General features: G+C 40.8%; 1 protein-coding gene across 1 annotated transcript in view; it reads right to left on the bottom strand.

Moving 5' to 3' along the window:
• ctnnbl1 (catenin, beta like 1) overlaps positions 1–24,110 on the bottom strand; it is a 222,672-nt gene that overhangs the window by 191,006 nt on the left and 7,556 nt on the right. The window contains exon 2 of the mRNA XM_086004285.1: positions 8,185–8,425. Within this exon, the coding sequence (XP_085860411.1) occupies positions 8,185–8,425 (241 nt within the window). The remainder of the gene's footprint in view (positions 1–8,184; positions 8,426–24,110) is intronic.

Here is a 24,110-nt window from a genome sequence, read left to right as displayed (position 1 = left end):
CACAAAGCATTCAGGCTTGTTTTTTTTTTTATAAACACTCTTAGACCTTTTAGAATTATTATTTACTGTGGCCATGTTTGATTTAAACCGTTGATTTCTCTGACTGCCACTTTTGCTTTTCTGCTTCCTGTCTTTTGCTTCTATCCTTGCTTCCCTCGGTCTCCCTGCACAGGTTCCCAGCCCCCTGCCATTTTAGTTTAAACCCTCCCCATGTCATCCTGAAGTCTATAACTATCCTCATCACTACCTACAATGTTGCCAAGATCCTATCATCTGCAAACTTTATAATGCTGTTCCCTACACCCAAGACTAGGTCATTTATAAAAATTAGAGTGTAATGGACACAAAGCTGACCTTTGGAGAACACTACTACAAACCAACTCCCAGACTGAAAAACATCCATCCACCACCAACCTTTGCTTCCTGTCACTGAGCCAATTTCATATCAATACCGCCACTTTCCCCTTAATTCCATGGGCTTCCATCTTCTTAATAAGCCTCCTGTGTGGCACTTTGTTGAATGTCTTCCGAAAGTCCATACATATAACATCTACTGCACTACCTTGATCAACCTTCTTTGTTAGCTCATCAAAGAATTCAATCAAGTTAGTCAGACACGATTTGCCTTTAACAAATCCATGCAGGTTCTCCTTGGTTAACCCATGCCTTTCCAAATGAAAGTTAATTTTGTCCCCGATAATGGTCTCCAGTAACTTCCCCACCACCGATGTTAAGCTGACTGGCCTATAGTTTCCTGGTTTATTCTTCTCCCCTTTTTTAAAGAGTGGTAAAACATTAGCAACCCTCCAGTCTTCTGGCACAACTCCTGCATTAAATGAGGATTGAAAGATTGTGACCAATGCCTCTGCCATTTCTACCTTTGCTTCTTTCAGCAACCTAGGATGCATTCCAGTGGGCCAGGTGACTTACCAGTTTCCAGTAATGTTAATCATTTTAGTAAGTCTTCTCTATTACTATCCTGTCCATAACTTCCTTCTCCACTTTTAGTGGAACCTTCACATCACCCACTTCCTTTGTGAAGACAGATGCAAAGTACTCATTTAATACTTCAGTCACGCCCTCAACAACTTATATATTTATAGAACACCTTTAACGTAGTGAAAAGTCCCAAGGTGCTTCACAGGTGTTATCAAACAAAATTTGACACCGAGCCACAGAAGAAACATAGAAGATAGGAGCAGGAGGCGGCCATTCGGCCTCTCGAGCCTGTTCCGCCATTTAATGAGATCATGGCTGATCATCCAAATTCAGTACTCTGTCCCTGCCTTCTCCCCATATCCCTTGATCCCTTTACCCTTAAGAAATATATCTAATTCCTTCTTGAATATATTTAATGAATTGGCCTCAACTGCCTTCTGTGGTAGAGAATTCCACAGGTTCACCACTCTCTGGGTGAAGAAATTCCTCATCAGTCCAGAAGGAGATATTAGGGCAGATAACCAAAAGCTTGGTCAAAGAGGTAGGTTTTAAGGAGCGTTTTAAAGGAGGAAAGAGAGGTAGAGAGGCAAAGAGGTTTAGGCAGGGAATTCCGGAGCTTAGGGCCTAGGCAGCTGAAGACCCGGCCGCCACTGGTGGAGCGATTAAAATCAGGGATGCTCAAGAGCCCAGAATTGCAAGAGCGCAGATATCCGAGAGGGTTGTAGGGCTGGAGGAGGTTACAGAGATAGGAAGGTGCGAGGCAATGGAGGGATTTGAAAACAAGGATGAGAATTTTAAAATCGTTGCTTAACCGGGAGTCAATGTAGGTCAGCGAGCACAGGAGTGATGGGTGAATGGGACTTGGTGCGAGTTTGGACACGGGCAACGGAGTTTTGGATGACCTCAAGTTTACGGAAGGTAGAACGTGGGAGGCTGGCCAGGAGTGTGCTGGAATAGTCAAGTCTGGAGCTAACAAAGGCATGGATCAGGGTTTCAGCAGCAGATGAGCTGAGGCAGGGGCGGAGTCGGGCGATGTTACGAAGGTGGAAATAGGCGGTCTCAGTGACGGCGCGGACATGTCGTCGGAAGCTCATCTCAGGGTCAAATATGACACCAAGTCCTTTGCCTCAACATGAAGATTTCCCTTTGGGTCCTTAATATGCCCAACATTTTCCCTAGCTAACCACTTGCACTTAATGTGTTTATAAATTATTTTAGGTTTCAATTTAATGTTGAGTGCTAATCTTTTCTCGTAACCTCCCTTAGCCTCCCGTATTAACTTTTCAATTCTCTCATGTACTTTCCATAATCTTCCTGGTTATTAACTGAATCTTGCTCCTGACATGTGTCATAAACCTCCCTTTTCAGTTTTATTTTAACATTTATTGATTTGTCATCCAGGGTGCATTAGCTTTGGATATTCTACCTTTTCCCTTCAAAGGGAATATGGCTAGTTTGTACCTGAATCATCTGTTCCCTGAATGCCTTCCATTGCTCTATTACTGCCTTACCCTGCAATCGCCTTTGTCAATTTACTTGTGCTAGGCCCCTTTTCAAAAATCACTGAAATTAGCTCTTCCCCAGTTGAGCATTTGTACCTTTGATATTTTCTGGTCCCATACCATAATTACTCTAAACCAAATTATGTTGTGGTCACTGTTAGCTAGATGATCTCCTACTGGAACACTCCACTTGACCTACTTCATTCCCCAGAACCAGATCCAACACTACTTCCCTTCCTTGTTGGACTGGAGACATACTGATCGAAGAAGTTCTCCTGTACACGGATCAGAAATTTCTCTTTCCCTACCCAAAGTACTATGTTTTACTCAGTCTAAGGATAATTATCTATTTTTGTTATAATGCCTTTGAAATTTGCCAACAAATATGCTCATCAATCTCCTTCTCACAGTTTGGAGCTCTAAAAAAAAAACCTCCCAGCAATGTAGCAGCTGCCCCTTTGTTCTTCAACTCAAGCCAAGTAGATTCAGTCCTAAAACCATCGAGTATATCCTCGGTTTAGAACTGTATCATCCTTAAATCAATACTGCCACGCCCCCTCCTATTTTTCCTTCTCTGTCATTCCTGAATACTTACCAACCAGGAACATTAAGAACCCATTCCTGGTTTGACCCATGTCTCTTAATGCAACCACATCATTATTCTATGTAGCAATTTGTGCCTGCAACTCACCAACCTTTAGTTACACATTGACGTACATAAATTTAATACCTCCTACATCAATTTGGTCCTTGCAATTTTTGGGATATTTCTAATTGTACTGCTGTTTATACCGCTCTGTCCTCCGATCTCATTTCTGTTATATTCTGGTTCCCCTTCCCCTGCCAAATTAGTTTACACCGTCCCCAACAGTACTAGTTAACGTCTCAGCGAGAACATTGGTCCTGGCTCTTGTACAGGTGCCCCTTCCCCTAGAACCAGTCCCAATGCCCCAAGAATCTGAAACCCTCCCTCCTCCACCACTTCTCCAGCCACACTATCTTCCTGTTTCTATACTCACTAGCACATGGCACTGGGAGTAATCCTGAGATGACTACATTTTTAGGTCCTGTTTTTTTTTTTTTTTTATAGCTCCTGAAATTCTGCCTGAAGAACCAAAACACTTTTTCTACCCATGACATTGGTTCCAACATGGACGATGACTTTTGGCTGTTGCCCTTCCCCTCGCAGAGTGTCCTGCACCCGCTCGGTGATATCCTTTACCCTGGCACCAGGGAGGCAACAATCCCCTCTGTCTACTGCATTTCTACTCTTTTTCCCATGCGCAGTCAAATCCACCGTGGTGTTGGGGGTTTGATTCTTACTGCATTCCTCAGAGTTGTCACCCTCCCCGGCATTCAAAACTGAAAACTTGTTAGTGAATCCACTGGCTGGGGGGGGAGGAGGAGTTCCTGCACTACTTGTGTCTTCCTCCTACCCTGTTTATTTTTTACATAAAATGTCCTAGATTCAGAATTCAACTACGAGACTGTCAAATTTGCTCAGGACACTAAAATAAGCAATGAAGTTTAAAAAAGGAGGATGCAGCTATGGGTTTGAGGAATTTGGATTATTTATGCCTCAACAGCAAAGCAGCATTTGACCGAGTATGGCACCAAGGAACACTAGTAAAATTGAGGTCCATGGGAGTCAAGGGGAAACCCCTTCAGTAGCTGAAATCATAACTGGCATAAAGGAACATAGTTATCGGGGGCCAGGTTCTTGTGAAGGACACCGTGCCCGAAACGTTAACACCACCTCTTCCGCAGATGCTGTGCCCAATTTGCTGAGCATTTCCAGCATTTTCTGTTTTTGTTTCAAGTCAAGATTATAATGGAATACTCACCACTCGCCTGGATAGGTGCAGCCAAAACAACACTGAAGAAGCTTGACACCATCCAGGATAGAGCAGTCTGCATGATCAGTGCCCCTGCCATTGGACTCTGTCAACCCCCTCCATCACCAGCGTGCTGTAGCTAAAGTATGTAATATCTGCATAAGGTACTGCAGTGGCTCACCGAGCTCACTTCACCCAGTGACATCTACCATCAAGAAGGACAAGAGCAGCAATGTCACAGAAAACCATCAACTTCAAGTTCCCCTCCATTTGGACTAATATCACCATTCCTTCATTGTCACTGGATCAATAGCCTGCAATTGCCTACCTAATACCATCAAGGAAGCACAAGGACAGCAACAGTTCAAGGTGGCAACTCGGTCTCAGGGCAACTTGGGATGTGGGTGACACTGGCATCCTAAGAACATTTTTTAAAATTAAATTGGCTAACAGATGGCAAATAAAATGTAATACTGACAAATGCAATATGTTGCACATTGGATGGGATAATGCGTGACATAACTACACAATGAAATTAATGGAACAGAATTACTACAAGGTGACCGAGAAAAGAACCTGGGAGTAATAGCAGGCTCATCCCTGACAACATAAAGACAACGAGACGGGGCAATTAAAAAAGCTAACAAAATGCTGAGTGATATAACTAGAATAATGGAATACAAGTCCAATAAGATTGTACAATGTTGTTAGACCACACTTGAGAGTATTGTGCACAATTAGTTAGTATGTTACAAAAGAGATGTTCAGCACTGCAAGCGTGCATAGAGGAGCAACAAGAATGAGTCCAATTGTAAGGGAAAATTACCTTTGAAGAAAGGTTTTAAAAAAAGCTCAATCGTAACAGTCTAGAGAAAAGATAGTTAAAGAGGCACCTTGTTGAAGTACATAAAATATTAAGTGGCTGAGATAAGGAACATTAATAAAATAAGGCAAGATAATAGGGCCATAGCTCAAATATAAAGCAACAAAAATTTAATTTAGAACAGATATCGCAAGGAACTTCTTTACAAAAAGAGTGATAAAGGTCTTAATTAATGCCAAGCCGGGTACTGAAGGTAGAGTGTTTCAGGCATTCAAGACATAGTTGGGTGTTAGGCTACAAGAGTTGTAAGACTGGAAGGACAAGAATCAATGAGCCGAATGGCCTTCCTTTGTCCTTGACCTCTCTTACGTTGCTGTTGGGATTCCGAGAAGAAATTGGGTGGAGGGTGGGAGATAAGAAATTAAATCAGTTATTGCATTATTATCTAGAAATACTTCAGTTTCCAAGAGGGTGATACAGTGATGTAGGACGAGAGGATGCTAACCTTCCTGATCTCTTAAGCGCCACCTCAGTTTTATTGGGGAATATGGGCAGTAAGCCCTCCCAATGCATGCACAAGAACTCTAGCAAAAAGGAGAATGCACATCTTATGTGCCACAAGCCTAATCTGCATTAGGGTTCTGCTGACTCTGAAGAAAGAAAATAAAAGACCAGTGTCTTTCATCCCTTCTGAGCATGCTGCTGGGCTCGCAATCAGGATGTTCCAGTTAATCTACGGTGTTAATGAGTCTGGGATGTAAGGGCCCCAGGTACCAATAAGAATAAACAATTGGGACAGATGTCTCTTTTCTAATACCTTTGAGATCCCTTCCAAAGTCATAACAGAAGCTGGGGAGAACCCACCAAAATATCCCACTGGTTAATCTATTGTTCAAAATATTCAGTGGAGTTCACTGATCCTCAGGCAAGTCTGCCAATGTTACCTGTGAAAGTGCAGTACCTCTGCCAGAAATGCTTGGAACAGAAAGTGTCCATTCAACACACCATTGATGAAAAGATAGAATAGGATGAATGAGTGGACAACCATGTCTCACTTTACTTTCAAGGGAGAAAGGCTCAGTGAATCTCCCATCTACCCTCACACAAAACCTGGAACTGAGGCATATTGGTTTGATACCTGCCGTAAGCTCACCTGAAAAAGTTGGCTTTGCACTGCGAGCAATGGAGATCAGCTGCAAAGTAACTAAAGCTGCTTCACAATACACTTTTTAAACCTGAATTTTAGAAACATTTCAGGCAATCCACTGAGCCACCATTTAATTTCTAATGACTGAAAAGGAACAACTAGCCAACTGGCTTTTTTATATTATTAATAATTTTACCAGCAGAGACTCTGTGCATTCCTCCTCAAAAATGATATGAGGCATATTGTGGCTCCCTTTTGTGCCACTGTTAAAAGATCAGGTTGTGTGTGCCAGAACTATGGCATATTATCTGTTCTGTACATAGTGCTTTATTGCACAACATTATATTTTTATGCTATGATCCTACTGACCCCTTCTAGAAAACTTAGTTTTCATTGAGTTTCAGAACAATTTTCTTTTAATTGCTCCCAAGTTTCGAAAGCAACTACACACATCAATACTGGATGGCAAGCATGCTCCATTGGGATTTTCCATTTCTGACATGAAAATATTTGACTTTTCATAAGTCCTTCAAATAGCAATTTTTAAGAAACTGCATATAAAAAAAAATACAAGTTATGTGGAACACATTGTGGATCAAACAGTCTTCTAAATCACACACACACCTGACTTAAGTGTGTGAGAAGGGATCTTGATACAATACGTTGATGAAATGAAATAAACTATTTTACAGTAAGGAACAGATTAACTTTTTTTTTTAAGGGGGGGGGGGAAACAAATTTGAACCAACAATACAAGAGTCTGCAACAGGATCAATTACTGAAGATCTGCTCAAATGTTCTGTAGCAGAAACGTTTCGGAGGAGAAAGAAAGCAGATGAGAAGCTCATTTAGTAAGATTGGAGTCCCAAGGATGGGGAGCAAAGAGAGAGAGATAAGATTTGAGAAACTCAGGCTCTTAGTGTCAGCGTGGCTCAGCTGGTAGTACTCTTGTCTCGAGTCAGAAGGTTGTGGGTTCAAGTCCCATTCCAGAGACTTGAGCACAAAAATCTAGGGTGACACTCCAGTGCAGTACTGAGGTAGTGCTGTACTGTTGGAGGTGCTGTCTTTTGGATGAGACGTTAAACCGAGGCCCCGTCTGCTCTCTCGGGGGACATATAGTATGGCTCTATTTCAAAGGGAGTTCTCCCTGGTGTCCTGGCCAATATTTATCCCTCAATCAAAATCCCTAAAAACAGACTATCTGGTCATTATCACATTGCTGTTTGTGGGAGCTTGCTGTGCAGATTGGCTGCTGCATTTCCTGCATTACAAAACAGTGACTACATTTCAAAAGTACTTCATTGGCTGTAAAGCTCTTTAGGATGTCCTTTGGGAGGTCGTGAAAGGCGCTTTATAAATGCAAGTCTTTCTTTCTTCTCTCTCTTTCCTACAGCAAACCACAGCCAGTAAATTTAGAGTTGGTTCAAGTTAAAGACAAACTAACCAGAAAAAACAAGAGACTGAAAGTAGGGAGGTAAAACGAGACAGACTGCAAATAGAAAAAAAAGAATCCAACTAAGAGATTTAGAACAGATCTGAAACATCAAAAGATGCAAAGTTGTAATTCAGGTTACAGAGAATCCAGAGATTATTCCTATTTCTATTGAACATGACACTGGAGCATCAACGCACTACGTATATTCCTTAAATCTCTTTATTAACTACAAGAACATACCCCAGAAGGAGCTTAAATGCTGACAATTAAGGCAGCAAGATCTTTACATTGAAAGGAGAAATAGTCCTAGCAATACATACGTAGGATTTTATTTAATTTACATGGAAAACTAGGTGACACTATTATTCTAGGTTACAAAAGACGAGTGTAAATTGCAGCTCCATATTTGCAAGTAACATAAAAAGTGATTCATACACCATATGCTACAGTAACAAAGGACAATTATCAGATTTTGCACCATCACAAGTTTACTGAACAAAATTAACAAATACAAGTTAGCACTTTTAGGGGAAGAAAAGGAGTAAAAAAGAATTTCAGAAATATTACCTCATCATTTTCCATTAAATCAAGGATTTTCTTCTTGCCTGCTTCTTCCTCCTCTTCATTAGCCATTATTCCACTCTCTTCATAGTAACTTCTTCTGGCTGAACCATACTTATGCGATGCTTTTAAATCTTCATCATCTTCATCAACACCACGGGGACGTTTTGCACCCCTGTCAGGCTTTAAAACATAAATAATTACCAACAGACCTTTTTTCTCTGTGCTGAAGACGGCTACACCTTTTGCTATTATTAATGATCTTGAAGATTTGACCTTTTAAAATGTCACACAGAATACGGTTTAGTCTGCCAAAGAATTACTGTCCCACAACAGACAATACTGCAATTATAAGAGAAAAACACAAATGATAGCCCATACATAAAACTCGCATCCATTCAATTAAGCAATAACTCACATTTGTCAGGAGCTTACATGTTAAGAGACACCATCCCTGCTGATTAAAGACCAAAGCCACAGGGCAGGAAGTTTAATCAAAGTACAAGAACCACTTATCGAAGATATTCTAACAAAAAAAGGTGGTCACTGCTCATAGTATGTTGTAGATATAACTTTATAAAGAGTTAAAACACTATGCAAGTTTAGAATTGAGGTACTTTAATTTCAATGAAAAATGGTTACAGAGAATCCAGAGATTATTCCTATTTCTATTGAACATGACCCAGTTATGGTCCTGCAATATTATTGGCCATATGCCACAAGGCAAAATTATATTACATATTTGCTTATTCAACACTATTAAGATGCAACTAGGCTCCAAAAATACAGCTATTTAGGAACCGTCAGGTGCATTTTGTGCCCCATCCTGAAATTCCATTTGGAGCCTCTCATGATTAAGGAAGCTTGCAGTTGAATTATACAGACCAGTAAGGTCTAAAGTTCGATCCATGATCTGTACTGGGCTAGCTGATCTCAGCCAGGGCAGCAACAGGATTACTGCAACTGGATTTAGCATGGAGGAAAAGTCATCCAGTGTGCTGGCTCCATATCACTATCTTGTGATCCCTGCTGGAAATGCACACAAAAGAACAGGATCAGGCTGAGGTAGAAGGCACTTAGTCGATAAGCTGTTGACACTCACAAGAATGGCCACTTGGTCGAGGTATCATAGAGCATCCAGTGCCTGTGCTTCATACCCTAGGAAAGCAGCAATGCCTTCACAGGAAGGAAGAAAACCGACTGAAAATTGGCACCATTTAACAGACTGATTTTTCTTACTTCGAAAAGGGGCTCAAGCACCCATCCTGAATTAACAAAGAAATTAATTGCATGTAAAAAGTTTTGCAGCCTGCCATAATTGTGCGCATTTTCAGTTTTGTCTAGAAGTTTGTTAATGGATGGTTAGACATAAATGTATCTTCATTGTTGTTTCACGTCAATGTCAGGCTGAAAGCAGTCAGGTAATAGATTCCAGACAGCATGTATTTATCTTCAGTAGCATTTCACTGGGCCTTCTTTATGATATTGTAATTTATGACAACCTATACTGCTGTTCCTTTCATCACGATTGACTGAAGATCCTGCCTTCAAAAAAGGTATAAAACACAAGAATCATTCAGTGTTTAGCAGTTCTGGCATAGGGGAGGATATCCATTCAAATACATGGAACTTCATGAACATTTTGTGTTATGTAACATCTTTACCTGAAGGATACAATTTAAGAAAATGTTCTGTTTACAAGCAACAAACGACTTATACGTTTCAATCCAAGAAACTTTTCCACTTTTGGAAATTAAGGAAAACTGGAAGATTTCCTATCGTAAATTATTCATTTGTAAATAAATTGATTTAGCTCTTTTAGCCTGTATGAAGTCAGTCTAGCATTTGAAACTTTCTGCCTTCAAGTGTCATTCATACGCTACCACAAACCAAAAAGTATACTTTTCCCAAAAATAATCCTACTGACGTACACCTGAGGACAATATCTAATCTGCTTTACTATTACATTTTGTGGGATACTACAGCTGTTGGCTTCTAATCACAGGTCCAGTGCTGATGTTGGCAACCCAAAGAAAACTTGCTGGATTCACTAAAGTCAGTGGTTAGGGATGCCCATTGCTCGAGACAAAACACACAAGTTTGGAAGGGCAAAATGCATTAGTGCTGGGCTTTTGCCACAGTTCCATAGTACAGAAATTTCACATGCCTAGCAGTGCACTTGACTGGAATTGTATTGACAACACCATAGTTATGCCAACATGAATACTCCCCTCCCAAACTGTAAGGGTACTCAATAACTGCAGTTATGTATTATTAAATCGGATTACCTGAATTCAACATTTAACCTTCATTAACTGCATTTGCAGGATGCTGATAAACTTACAACATGGCTACCTGGCAGATCATTGCACTGTACTGAATAATTGAGAAACATTATAAATCAAAGCTTTAGTTTATTGCGGTTTAAGCCACCTGTGTAGTTTTACTGTCAGATATCACGGTTTCTGGATTCATGAGGTACGATTCTACAACATGCCAGTCTCAATCATATCTTCTAGCGGGATGATCAAAAATCAGACTGAAGATAAAAATTCTTTTTAGGGATGTGGGTGTTGCTGGCAAGGCCAGCGTTTATTGCCCATGCCTAATTGTCCTGTGGTGGTGGTGGGCCGCCGCCTTCAACTGCAACAGTCCATGTGGTTATTCTTGTTATTTCTATGTAGCAAATGAGTGGCTTGCTAGGCCACTTTAGAGGGCAGTTAAGAGTCAGATATAGGCACGATCAAGTAAGGACAGCTTGTTTCCTTCCCTAAAAAAAGGACATTAGTGAACCAGCTGGGTTTTTAATGACAATTCAACACCTTCATGGTCACTTTTACTGATACCAGCTTTTTATTTCCAGATTTTGAATGGAATTCAAATTGTCAAATTGCCATGGTGCGATTTGGATTCCTGCTCGCTGGATTATTAGTCCAGGTCTCTGGATTGCTAGTTTAGTAATATATAAGCACCATACTACTGAACCCATTGAAGCTCAAGTTACAGTACTCCCAAATATTAACTGAATGAGGGCACTTGTATTTAAAACTTTAGAATAATGTTTTCATCTGTTCTTTTAAATCTATCATATGCCTATCCCTAGGTCACACAATCCAGATTGTGAACTCGCCCCATGCAGAATTTTTCCTACAATACATTCCACCTTAACATCAACAGTATTTAAAATGAGTTTGTACTGTACCCTTCATTAGCTTGTCCCATTAAACTGAACAGAAACAGAAAATTGACAGTAGAAAATAATACATTTCCTAGTGAATACTATTCCTAAACACTATAATTACACCTTCAAAATGTGCTTTACACTGATAAAGACTGGCTCAGTTAAGTATTCCAGGATATTATTTGAGATAAGAATCATGATGAATAGATTAAAACACAAACTAGATTTTTTATTCAACAACTTTCCAAGCCCACTTTCACACCAAGGGTGGCACTTGATTTATCATTTTATTCAAATCATCCTCATCTACAATCATACATGTGCAATACCTTGATATATAACGCAGCTATTTAAAGGCAAGATGACCAGTTTATCAGAATTAGATCAAAAATGCACATTCTTTGCCAATTTCAATAGCAGCGATAGATAGAAGATTGTGCTTCACAGAACATAAAACATCCAGCTTCTAAAAGGCAAACATGCCACCATTTCAAATCAGTGCTACATAATCAGCTACGTACATTCGATAATAATATAATTTTAGATTCGAAATGCACTCTATTCTACTTTGCTCCCCAGAATCCAACATTCAAGCCACTGGGAACAGTAATATTTTTCCTGAACTGGCAAAAGAGGCTAATTCCATGATATAATTGTATTATTTATGCATACAAATTATGCAATATTCTCAATAGGTTTTTTTTTAAAGGAGGTCGGTAGCAATAAGCTATAGGAAACATCAGACACTATTTTCTCACCAATTTACTCCTCTCAAAGATGTCACCTCATTGCCGGGTACAATTTCATGTGCATTATACATTCTCCAGTGCCCTGCCCAAGTGCAATTAGCCACGAACAGTGGGTGTCAGCAGACTGTTTGGCCACAAGTACAATGCAGACAAAACTAATCATGTCCTTAATCTTGCCTAGATTTGCATTTCCAGCAAGGTACCAGTGGATACCAACAACCCTTGCCAATTTTCCCCTGCCTATAACATGTGTACGGAGGCAAACTGTAGCATAAGAACATAAGAAACATGAGCAGTAGGCCATTTGGCCCTTCGAGCCTGCTCAGCCATTCAATAAGATCATGGCTGATTTTCTACCTCATTGCCACTTTCCTGCACTATCCCCATATCCCTTGATTCCCTTAATATTCAAAAATCTATCGATCTCTGTCTTGAACATACTCAACGACTGCGCCTCCACAGCCCTCTGGAGTTAAGAATTCCAATGATTCACCACCTACAATGAAGAAGTTTCGCCTCATCTCAGTCCTAAATGGCCGACCCCTTATTCTGAGACTATGACCTCTGGTTCTGGACTCCCCAGCCAGGGGAAACATCCTCTCTGCATCTTCCCTGTCAAGCCGGGTAAGAATTTTGAATGTTTCAATGAGATCACCTCTCATTCTTCTAAACTCTAGAGAATATAGGCCTAGTCTACTCATTCTCAGGACAATTCCCCCCATCCCAGGAACCAGTCTGGTGAACCTTCGTTGCACTCCCTCTATGGCAAGTATAACCTTCCTTCGGTAAGGAGACCAAAACTGTACACAATACTCCAGGTGTGGTCTCACCAGGGCCCGATATAATTGCAGTGAGACAACTTTACTCTTATACTCAAATCCTCTTGTAATAAAGGCCAACATACCATTTGCTTTCTTAATTGCTTGCTGTACCTGCATGTTAACTTTCAGTGATTCGTGTACAAGGACACCCAGGTCCCTCTGAACACCAACATTTCCCAATCTCTCACCATTTAAAAAATGCTCTGCTTTTCTATTTTTCCTGGCAAAGTGGATAACTTCACATTTCTCCATATTATATTCCATTTGCCATGTTCTTGCCCATTCACTTAGTATGTCTATGTCCCCTTGAAGCCTCCTCACAACTTACATTCCCACCTAGCTTTGTATCATCAGCAAACTTGGATATATTACATTTGGTCCCCTCATCCAAATCATTGATGTAGATTGTGAATAGCTGAGGCCCAAGCACTGATCCTTGCGGCACCTCACTAGTTACAGCCTGCCAAACTGAAAATGACCCGTTTATCCCTACTCTGTTTTCTGTCCGTTAACCAATCCTCAATCCATGCCGGTAAGTGAGTCAAGATGGTGGCCGAGGCAGTCCGGTGCTAGCGCGCTCTCCCTGCTTCGGGCGGCCCGCTCTCGCCACTCGCTCCCGCAACCGGAGCGAAGTGTTTGGCGAGTCGGGCGGAGGCAGCGCAGCACGGCGAGCAGCAGCAGCAGCCACGACGACCCGCTGGAGCACGTCGGCCGGCAGCTCCTTGGCGGGAAGGCATTCCGACTGGGAGGAGGGGAGCCGAGCATGGCGGCCAGAGGCCGGACCGTGAGCGGGAGAAGCAGGCCCCGGGCCGTTGGACCGGGGAGCTGGCAACGGTGAGGTGGTGGCCGCGGCGACCGGAGCATTCACATCCCGATGTGTTCGGCGAGTCGGGCGGAGGCAGCGCAGCGCAACGAGCAGCAGCAGCAGCCACGACGACCCGCTGCAGCACATGGCGGGAAGCTTGCAGTCCGACTGGGAGGGGGGGGGAGCCGGGCATGGCGACCAGAGGTCAGATCGTGAGAAGCAAGCCACCACACGTGGAGGCGGCAACAGGGAGGAGGCGGCCGTGGTGACGAGGAGGACGGAGCGGCTGAGGGACATCGTGCTCCCACTGCCACTGGAAGCCATTGAACTGACTTTCTGAACACGGCGCTGTAAGAATAGCTGACGTGTCCCTACGGGGAGTAAGCATTCCATCGTACTTGTACTAGTTACATATGGCAAATAAAATTGAATTGAATTGTATATTACCCCCAATCCCATGAGGCCCTAATTTTGTTTAATAACCTCTTGTGTGGCACCTTATCGAATGCCTGCTGAAAATCTAAATATACCACATCCACTGGTTTCCCCCTTATCTACTATGCTAGTTACAACCTCAAAAAACTCCAACAGATTTGTCAAACATGATTTCGCTTTCATAAATCCTTGTTGACTCTGCCCAATCTTATTATTTTCTAACTGCCCTGTTACCACGTCCGTAATAATAGATTCTAGCATGATGTCAGGCTAACTGGTCTGTAATTCTCCGTTTTCTCTCTCCCTCCTTTCTTAAATAGTGGGGTTACATTTGCTACCTTCCAAACCACGGGAACAGTTCCAGAATCTATGGAATTTTGGAAAATGACAACCAATGCATCCACCATCTCTATAGCCATCTCTTTCAAAACCCTGGGATGTAGACCATCAAGTTCAGGGGATTTATCGGCTTTCAGTCCCATTAATTTCTCCACTACTATTTTTTTTTACTGATACTGATTTCTTTCAGTTCCTCATTCTCACTGAAGCCTTGGTTCGCCACTATTTCCTGGAAGTTTTTTGGTCCTTCTTCCGTGAAGACAGACACAAAGTATTTGTTTAATTTCTCTGCCATTTCCTTATTCCCCATTATAATTTCTCCTATCTCTGCCTGTAAGGGACCCACATTTACTTTTGCTAATCTTTTCCTTTTTACATACCTATAGAAGCTTTTACAGTCTGTTTTTAGGTCTCTCGCTAGTTTACTCTCATATTCTATTTTCCCTTTCTTTAATCAATTTCTTGGACTTCCTTTGCTGAATTCTAAAATCCTCCCAATCCTCAGGCTTACTACTCTTTTTGGCAAGATTATAAGCCTCTTCCTTTGATCTAATTCTATCTTTAACTTCTCTTGTTAGCCACGGTTGGACCACTTTTCCTGTGGGGTTTTTGTGCCTTAAAGGAATGTATATTTGTTGTAAATGTATTAATTTTTTTTAAATGCTAGCTATTGCTAGTCTACTATCATACCTTTTAATGTAGTTTCCCAATCTAACGTAGCCAACTCGCCCCTCATACCTACATAGTTTGCTTTGTTTAGATTTTAAGACCCTAGTTTTGGATTTAACTAAATCACTTTCAAACTCAATATAAAATTCTATCATATTATGGTCACTCTTCACTCAAGGCTCCTTTACGACAAGGTTATTAATTAACTTTGTCACTGTGGTGATTATTCTTTATGTTTAGTAAGAAGTATTGTGATTGGTCGTTTGTTTCCTGCCTTGGGATATATGCTGTAATCTCATTGGTAGTTGATGTCATGTGATTTGTGGTGGCCATCTTAAATTCAGTTCTTTCCAGCCTTTAGTTGGGACTGGGTGTTGAAGATGTGCTACTGGATTTTTAAGTTAATAAAGCCTAGATTAGAAAGGCAAATCTATTCTTTATTTCAATTTATTAACTTTATGTCAGAATGGAGCGATATCTTCAACCAGAACGATTCAATGCTGACCCTAATTCTGCAGGAGTGGATGATAAATGGAAACATTGGTATTGTACATTTAAAAACTTTTTGGGTGTGTTGGATCAAGAGTCTCTAAATAAGCTGAATATGCTGATCAACTACATTGCTCCGGATGTGTATAAGTATATTTTGGACTGTAAAACTTACGAAGTGGCTATTTCTACATTGGTTTAACAAAAATCTTTTCCAAAGAATGAGGTATTTGCACGTCACCTTCTATCTGCCCGTAGGCAGCAGGTGGGAGAATCTTTGGATACTTATTTACAAGCACTTCGGTGCCTTAGTGTTAACTGTAATTATAAGGCCGTGACGGCTGAAGAATATAAGGAAGAATCGGTACGGGATGCTTTTATTAATGGATTACTGTCTAGATCAATTCGTCAGCGGTTGTTAGAAAATAAGACTTTGGATCTTAAAAGTGCTTTTGAGCAAGCTTCTACATTGGATGTGGCTCAGAGAAGTTCGGATTCTTACGCTCTTTTTAATCGGCCTGTGACTGTGGTTTCGGCAGTTCTGGATGAAAAGGAATTATGTGGACTTAATAGGAGTGGTTTACTAGATTCTGAAACAGTTTCTACTTCAGCGGCTGTTGCCTCTAGGATTCAGAAGTGTTATTTTTGTGGGAACGTCCGGCACCCTTGTCTGAAGTGTCCTGCTCGGGAGGCTGTGTGTAGTAAATGCGGCAAGAGAGGTCATTACGCATGTGTGTGTAAATCATCAGGTTCAATTACCTCCTCTGACTATTCAGCCTTTAGATAGGGTGTTTATTGCATCAATTTCTGCTGCATTTGCTCATGGCCTAAACAAAGCTATAGTTACGGCCCAAGTTAATGGGTTGGAAGTGAAGGCCCTTATAGATACGGGCAGTACCGAGAGTTTTATAAGTCTTCAGTTTGCAAAGGAGAAGCATTTGAAAATTTCGCCTGTTTCCTATCAGGTGTGTATGGCTCAGATGACTCTCACTTCACAAGTAGCTGGTTGTTGCCTTGTGAAATTGATTCTTCTAGGTAATACGTATACTGATATACGCCTATCTGTTTTGCCTAATCTCTATGCGGATATTTTGATTGGTCATGATGTGCTTCAGTTACACGAGAGTCTCAGTCTTTCATTTGGAGGGACTAAGCCACCTTTATCTATTTGTGGATTAACCTCTTTATCCATTTCTCCATTATCACTTTTTTCCAATTTGATGCCGGATTGTAAGCCAATTGCTACCAAGTCAAGAAGGTATAGCAGTCAGGATAGAGAATTTATTAATTCTGAAGTTCAACGTCTCTTATTGGAAGGAATCATTGAACCTAGTTGTTTGCCTTGGCGGGCACAGGTAGTTGTCACGACTAATGAGAGACATAAGAAACGAGTGGTGATAGACTATTCCCAAACTATTAATAGGTATACTCAATTAGATGCGTACCCTTTGCCTAAGATTGATGAGCTTATCAATAAAGTATCTCAGTATAAGGTTTTTAGCACTATTGACCTAAAGAGTGCTTATCATCAGATTCCTATTGTTAAGAAGGATCAACCATATACGGCCTTTGAGGCTGGTGGAAAGCTGTATCAGTTTTGCCGAATACCATTTGGTGTTACTAATGGTGTTGCTTGTTTTCAACGGGCAATGGATGCTTTTATAAGTGATAACTCTCTCTCTGACACCTTTTTCATATTTAGATGACATCACGGTGTGTGGCAAATCAAGGGTGGAGCATGATTCTAATTTAGAAAGATTCCTTCAAGCTGCGGAAAAAGTTGGTTTAACTTTCAATAAAGAGAAGTGTACCTTTTTGACCACTGAGGGAAATCTACTGGGGTACATTATCTCGGGAAACAAAGATTAAACCAGACCCAGAACGTCTGCGACCATTGATTGATTTACCTTGTCCTACTAATTCTAAGGCTTTGCAACGAGTTGTTGGACTGTTTTCTTACTATTCTAATTGGATTGCAAATTTTTCACAAGATCCGGCCTCTTATTCGGGTTACGACATATCCTCTATCATGGGAGGCCAGGACGTGTTTTGATAATTTTAAAAAGGATATCCTTGGAGCAGTTGTGCATTCTATTGATGAGCAGGTTCCTTTTGTGATTGAGACGGACGCTTCTGATTTTGCAATTGGGGCTACTCTGAACCAAAATGGAAGACCTGTGGCCTTTTTCTCACGTACCTTGAACAATAGTGAAAAAAGGCATTCTTCAATAGAGAAAGAGGCATGTGCAATAGTAGAAGCACTACGTAAATGGAGACATTATTTATCGGGGCGACATTTTACGTTGGTAACTGATCAAAAGTCTGTGTCCTTTATGTTTGATGTCAAACATTTTGGAAAGATTATGATAAAATAATGAGGTGGAGGATTGAGTTGGCATGTTACCATTTTGATATAGTTTATCGTCCGGGGAAGGATAATGTTGCTGCTGATGCGCTGTCGAGGGCTTATTGTTCTGTGATTCACGGAGATACGCTTATTAATCTTCACAATGCCTTATGCCATCCTGGGGTTACGAGGATGATACACTTCGTACGCAGTAAGAATTTGCCCTTTTCAGTTGAAGATGTCAAGCGGATGACTTCATCATGTTCTATCTGTGCTCGGTGTAAACCGAATTTCTTTAAGCCTCAACGAGCTCATCTTATAAAGGCTACTTCTCCTTTTGAACGTTTGAGCGTCGATTTCAAGGGGCCTCTTCCTTCAACTACTCAAAACCGATATATATTTACTGTTGTGGATGAGTTTTCAAGGTTCCCTTTTGCTTTTCCTTGCGCAGGTGTATCAGCTGCTACAGTTATCAAATGTCTGACTCAACTTTTTGTCATCTTTGGGATGCCTGCGTATATCCATTCGGATCAGGGAAGTTCTTTTATGTCTTCCCAGTTGAAGGAATACCTTCAGAGTCGGGGAATTTCTACTAGCAGAACTACCCCGTATAATCCCCAGGGTAATGGACAGTGCGAACGATACAATGGGGTGATCTGGAAGGCAGTTATGTTGGCTTGGACATCCCGGAACCTTAAGAATACACAGTGGGAAATGGTACTGCCTGATGCCCTGCATTCCATTAGATCATTGCTTTCAACGGCTACTAATGTGACCCCCCATGAAAGGCTCTTTAACTATCCGCGGAGATCTACTACAGGATATTCGGTACCTTCATGGCTTACTATGCAGGGACCTGTGCTGCTTCGACGCCATGTTAGATTGTCAAAATATGATCCTTTAGTGGAGGAGGTGGAGCTGTTGGAGGCAAATTCCCAATATGCTCATATTAGATTCCAAGATGGGAAAGAAAGTACCGTTTCAATTAAAGACTTGGCTCCTTGTGGTGGCCAGCCCTCTTCTGAGGATATTAACAATAGTCATGATTCAGATAATGTGGATGCTGTTACAGATACTACGAATATTTCCAATCCGACTGCAGATAATTATACTTCTATTAGTCAGCCCTCGATGGATGTTCATGACGACCGTCCCAGTTTACCTCCTGATGGGATTGCTAATCTGGAAACCGTTGAAAATCGGGATATGGATAGCCTTCCTGCAGAAGATACTTCTGTGTCTCCTGGTGTGGGAGGGCAAGGAATTTCACCAAGGTTAAGAAGGTCGACACGAACAAGATAGCCGGTCGACCGATTGAAAATGGGCTTTTAAATTGATAGTAATGTTTTAAAATTGTTGAAATATTATATTATATTGTTTTAGTTGAGAGATACGTAATACTTATGTGCAATGTTACTATTTGTTGTTGCTCACTTAGTATTGTCATGTTGAATAGTTTTATTTTGTCTGTGTATAGTTTTAGTTGTAAATAATTAATTATAAATTGTAAAGGTTATTTAGGTTGGAGTATATTTTAAAAGGAGGGGTGAATGTGGTGATTATTCTTTATGTTTAGTAAGAAGTATTGTGATTGGTTGTTTGTTTCCTGCCTTGGGATATATGCTGTAATCTCATTGGTAGTTGATGTCATGTGATTTGTGGTGGCCATCTTAAATTCAGTTCTTTCCAGCCTTTAGTTGGGACTGGGTGTTGAAGATGTGCTACCGGATTTTTAAGTTAATAAAGCCTAGATTAGAAAGGCAAATCTATTCTTTATTTCAGTCACATTGCTCAATACTAGATCTAAAATAGCCTGTTCCCTAGTTGATTCCTCAACATACTGATCTAGAAAACTATCTTGCATACATTTCATGAATTCATCCTCCACACAATTACTGCAAATTTGGTTTGCCCAGTCTATAGGTAGATTAAAGTCCCCCATGATCACTATTACCCTTGTTACATGCACCTTTAAATTTCCTGATTTATACCCTGCCCTACATTACAACTACTGTTTAGGGGCCTAGAAACAACTCCCACCAATGTTTTCTGCCCCTTGCTGTTTCTTAGCTCCACCCAATCTGATTGTACTTCTCAATCTTCAGAGCTAAGATCCTTTCTCTCTACTGTCTTTATCCCATCCTTTATCATCAGGGCTACCCCTCCTCCTTTTCCATTTTCCCCATCTCTGCTAAAAGTTAAGTTTCCTGGAATACTTAGTTCACAACCTTGGCCACTTTGGAACCACGTCTCCGTTATGGCTATTAGATCAAACCTGTTCATTTCTATCTGTGCTATTAATTCAACTATTTTGTTGCGAATGCTTCAAACATTCAGATAGTGCCTTTAGCTTTGACTTATTTCTATTTTTCCCTGATGTCACCTTAGTCACTGATGCCTTATTACCTTTGTTACTCTGACTCTTCCTGACCCACTGCTTATTTTTACCCAAAACTCTACTCTGCTCTAGAGCCTTGACATTTCTCTCGCTGCTTTTAAATTTACTCTTTCCTGAATCCACCCACTACTGCCTTACTACTTACTACTGCCCCAAATCAAGTCAATTAACTCAACACTAGTTTATACAACTCGTCTATTCAGTGGATAAATTTGCCAAAGCACTGAAGAACTTCAAAGATTACACTGAAGCCCGTATGTTTTGGTGTTTTACCAATTATGCTTCTTGTACAAAGTTTTTAATTTATCACAAATTTTTCCCATTACACAACTAAAAGCAGTGAAAAATCTGTAATAACTACTGTTGTGTGGATACTTGAAAATGATCTATCCAGACATAACTCAAATTTGGAAGGGCAAAGCAAAATTGTACTGTTGATGGTTTTACTCTTCCAAGTGGATAGAGCACAAAACATCTGCACACCCACGGATATACATTACTGAAAATCTAGTTTAAAAAAAAAAATCAATATTACAATCGCCATCATATATTCCAGTGTTATCACCAGTAAAGTATCAAAATGATTTTTACTTGACCAGACAAGTCAAACTGATGCACACTTGTGTTTAAACTTCAAACTCTTGAAAAATCACAAGTATTCCACAGGATCATGTTGTCAGCTCTTGGGAGGGAGAATTTGTCCTTTAGTTCTGCATGTGAAGGGAGAGTTCTATTTTGATTCTGGGCCAACAGAGTGGTATTGAGCGAGACTATTAAGACAGAACAAGCGGCTCAGTCAAACTAAAAGTGGATGTGTGTAGTGTTAAATGATTATCTGGTTAAAACGACCAAGGTAGGATTCAAACCTGCATTGTTCGGATATCCATGACAGCACTCACCAAAGTCAGACACCTTATCCTTTAGGAAGAGTTAGCATGCTTCTTAGGCTATCAAATTACAGACGCGATAGTGCCTAGAGGCAGCTTATTTCCAACTCCGACTACCTCATCAAAAGCTTGGAGCTTTTGCCATTCCATAATGACCACCTACACTGCAGTTATTTACAGAAGAGAATATTAGACTTAGATTTAATAAAACTACCGTGTACAAAAGGCTGGTATTTAGAGATATTTAGTAGACGAGAATCATATACATATAAATTCAAGTGTAGCCATTGACCAAATAATATTACCAATAATTACTCCTGGGTAACTAGAAAGCTGAGACTTGTTTAAAATGCAGCTGCGAAGGACGGTCAAAAGCAGTTTTGACTAAATTTTGATAACAGCCACAGACTGCAAGTGAAGGTTAAATCATTAAACAACATATTATGATGCGAAGTATAGAACTTACAATTAGTTTTGTTAAGCGAATTATAACAATATTTAAAGGATAATTAGTATAAGGACATAAAATGAGAGAGAGATCATGGAGATCAGGTATTTATCTGGTCGATTAAAGTGAGATGTGCAGGTTAGGTTGATTTGGCTATGATAAATTGACCCTTAGTGTTAGGGGATTAAATACGTGGGGTTACGGGGATAGGGTGGGATATGTGTCGGTGCAGGCTCGATGGGCCGAAGTGGCCTCTATCTGCACTGTAGATTCTGTGATTCTGTGAATACCGCAAGACTAGTGAAACAGCGCTGATATGGGCCCTTGGTATAAAGGCCTTGTACCAGGGAAGCTAGAAATGAAAGAGATACAGTAAATTCCAATGGGGTGAAAAACTATAAACAAGATAACACTGAAAATGGCAACGTTGGTGGAAAAATACTGGAAAGGCAGGATCCTACCTTAGTCTGAGTGACAATGGTATTTTGACCTTTAGAACAATTATAAAGGGGTGATTTTGTTAAAGACCATATATGGACACTGGCCAAACAAACTGTTGATAAGGAGTTAAAACTGTGATACTCAAAAGAACTTCACACAGACGTACTGTGAGGACAAAGGAACAGACTTCAGATGACGTCATCGGTGTCAGAGGTTCCAGAGACCTAGGGCTGCGAGCTACTTGTTAAAACTAATCGCCTAATATTAAGTATATTACACTGTATGCTTAATAAATCTTGATCTATTGCTCAAACATACTGGCTGCTGCCTATTGGCGTCTTGTCCAAGAACTCAGATCATTAAGATCTTACAACCGCACAGGAACAGGTTGTTGGAGGGGAAAAAATAAGTGTGAATAACCAAGTCACTGCAGAGAAAGTGGAGGTTAAGAGCTGCATATTCAGAACCACACCACTACTCACTGGTCCTGTAGAAATAAGTTTGGCCTGCAGTTCCCATCTAGAGACACAACACTTGGATGGTAGAAGTGCAACGAGACCTGGGTGTCCTTGTGCACCAGTCGCTGAAGGTAAGCATACAGGTGCAGCAGGCGGTTAAGAAGGCAAATGGTATGTTGGCCTTCATAACGAGAGGATTCGAGTACAGGAGCAAGGATGTCTTGCTGCAGTTGTACAGGGCCTTGGTGAGACCACACCTTGAGTATTGTGTGCAGTTTTGGTCACCTTATCGGAGGAAGGATGTTCTTGCCATGGAGGGAGTGCAGCAAAGATTCACCAGACTGACACCTGGGGTGGCAGGAATGATGTATGAAGAGAGATTGAGTCGATTAGGCTTATATTCGCCAGAGTTTAGAAGAATGAGAGGGTATCTCATTGAAACTTTTAAAATTCTAACAGGGCTAGACAGACTAGATGCAGGAAGGATGTTCCCGATGGCGGGGGAGTCCAGAACCAGGGGTCACAGGCTAAGGATAAGGGGTAAGCCATTTAGGACTGAGATGAGGAGGAATTTCTTCACCCAGAGTGGTGAACCTGTGGAATTCTCTACCACACAAGGCAGTTGAGGCCAACTTATTAAATATATTCAAGGAGTTAATTAAATATATTCAAGAAGGAGTTAGATATATTTCTTAAAGCTAAAGGGATCAAGGGATATGGGGAGAAAGCAGGGACAGGGTACTGAATTTGGATGATGAGCCTGTTCTGCCATTTAATGAGATCATGGCTGGAGGGGCCAAATGGCCTACTCCTATCTTCTATGTTTCTATGTAATACTGGGAGAAATTTGATGCGATGAATTAAGCAATATCAAAGAAGTACTGTACACGCCATGATATTTAAGCATATTGGCTTAAGTTGGGTTCTTCCTGTAATATATCGATACTAATACACCAAAGATCAGCACTGTAAAGTATATTTGGCTTAAGTGCTATTTTTTCTTAGATCGTGTTGGTACCAATATACAAAATATGCCTAATGGCAACATTCTTACATGTCTGATTAAATTAATTGCATGCTTTCCATTCACCATATAATTTGAATAGTATCAAAACACTTCGAAATGTTACAAACACACTTCTATCACTTGATTGAGAAGTGCATTGCGCTCCTGAACCTTGTTACAACAACTTGCATTTATATATCACCTTTAACAGAAAGAAATGTCTCATGGCACTTCAAAGAAGCATAAGGACGACGGATACCAAGCCAAGAAGGGAGAAATTAGATGGGGTGACTGACAGTTAGGTTAAAGAGATGGGGTTTGAGAAACTTCTAAAGCAGTGAGGTTTAAGAAGAGAGTTCTAAAGGACTGAGGCAGCTGAAGGCTCTGGTACCGTT

Source organism: Somniosus microcephalus, chromosome 13 (assembly GCF_052327205.1).
Source record: "Somniosus microcephalus isolate GS21.2 chromosome 13, FLI_Smic_1.0, whole genome shotgun sequence".
Lineage (NCBI taxonomy): Eukaryota > Metazoa > Chordata > Chondrichthyes > Squaliformes > Somniosidae > Somniosus > Somniosus microcephalus.
The sequence above is the reverse complement of the archived record's forward strand: the minus strand, read 5'-3'. Positions and strand labels throughout refer to the sequence as shown.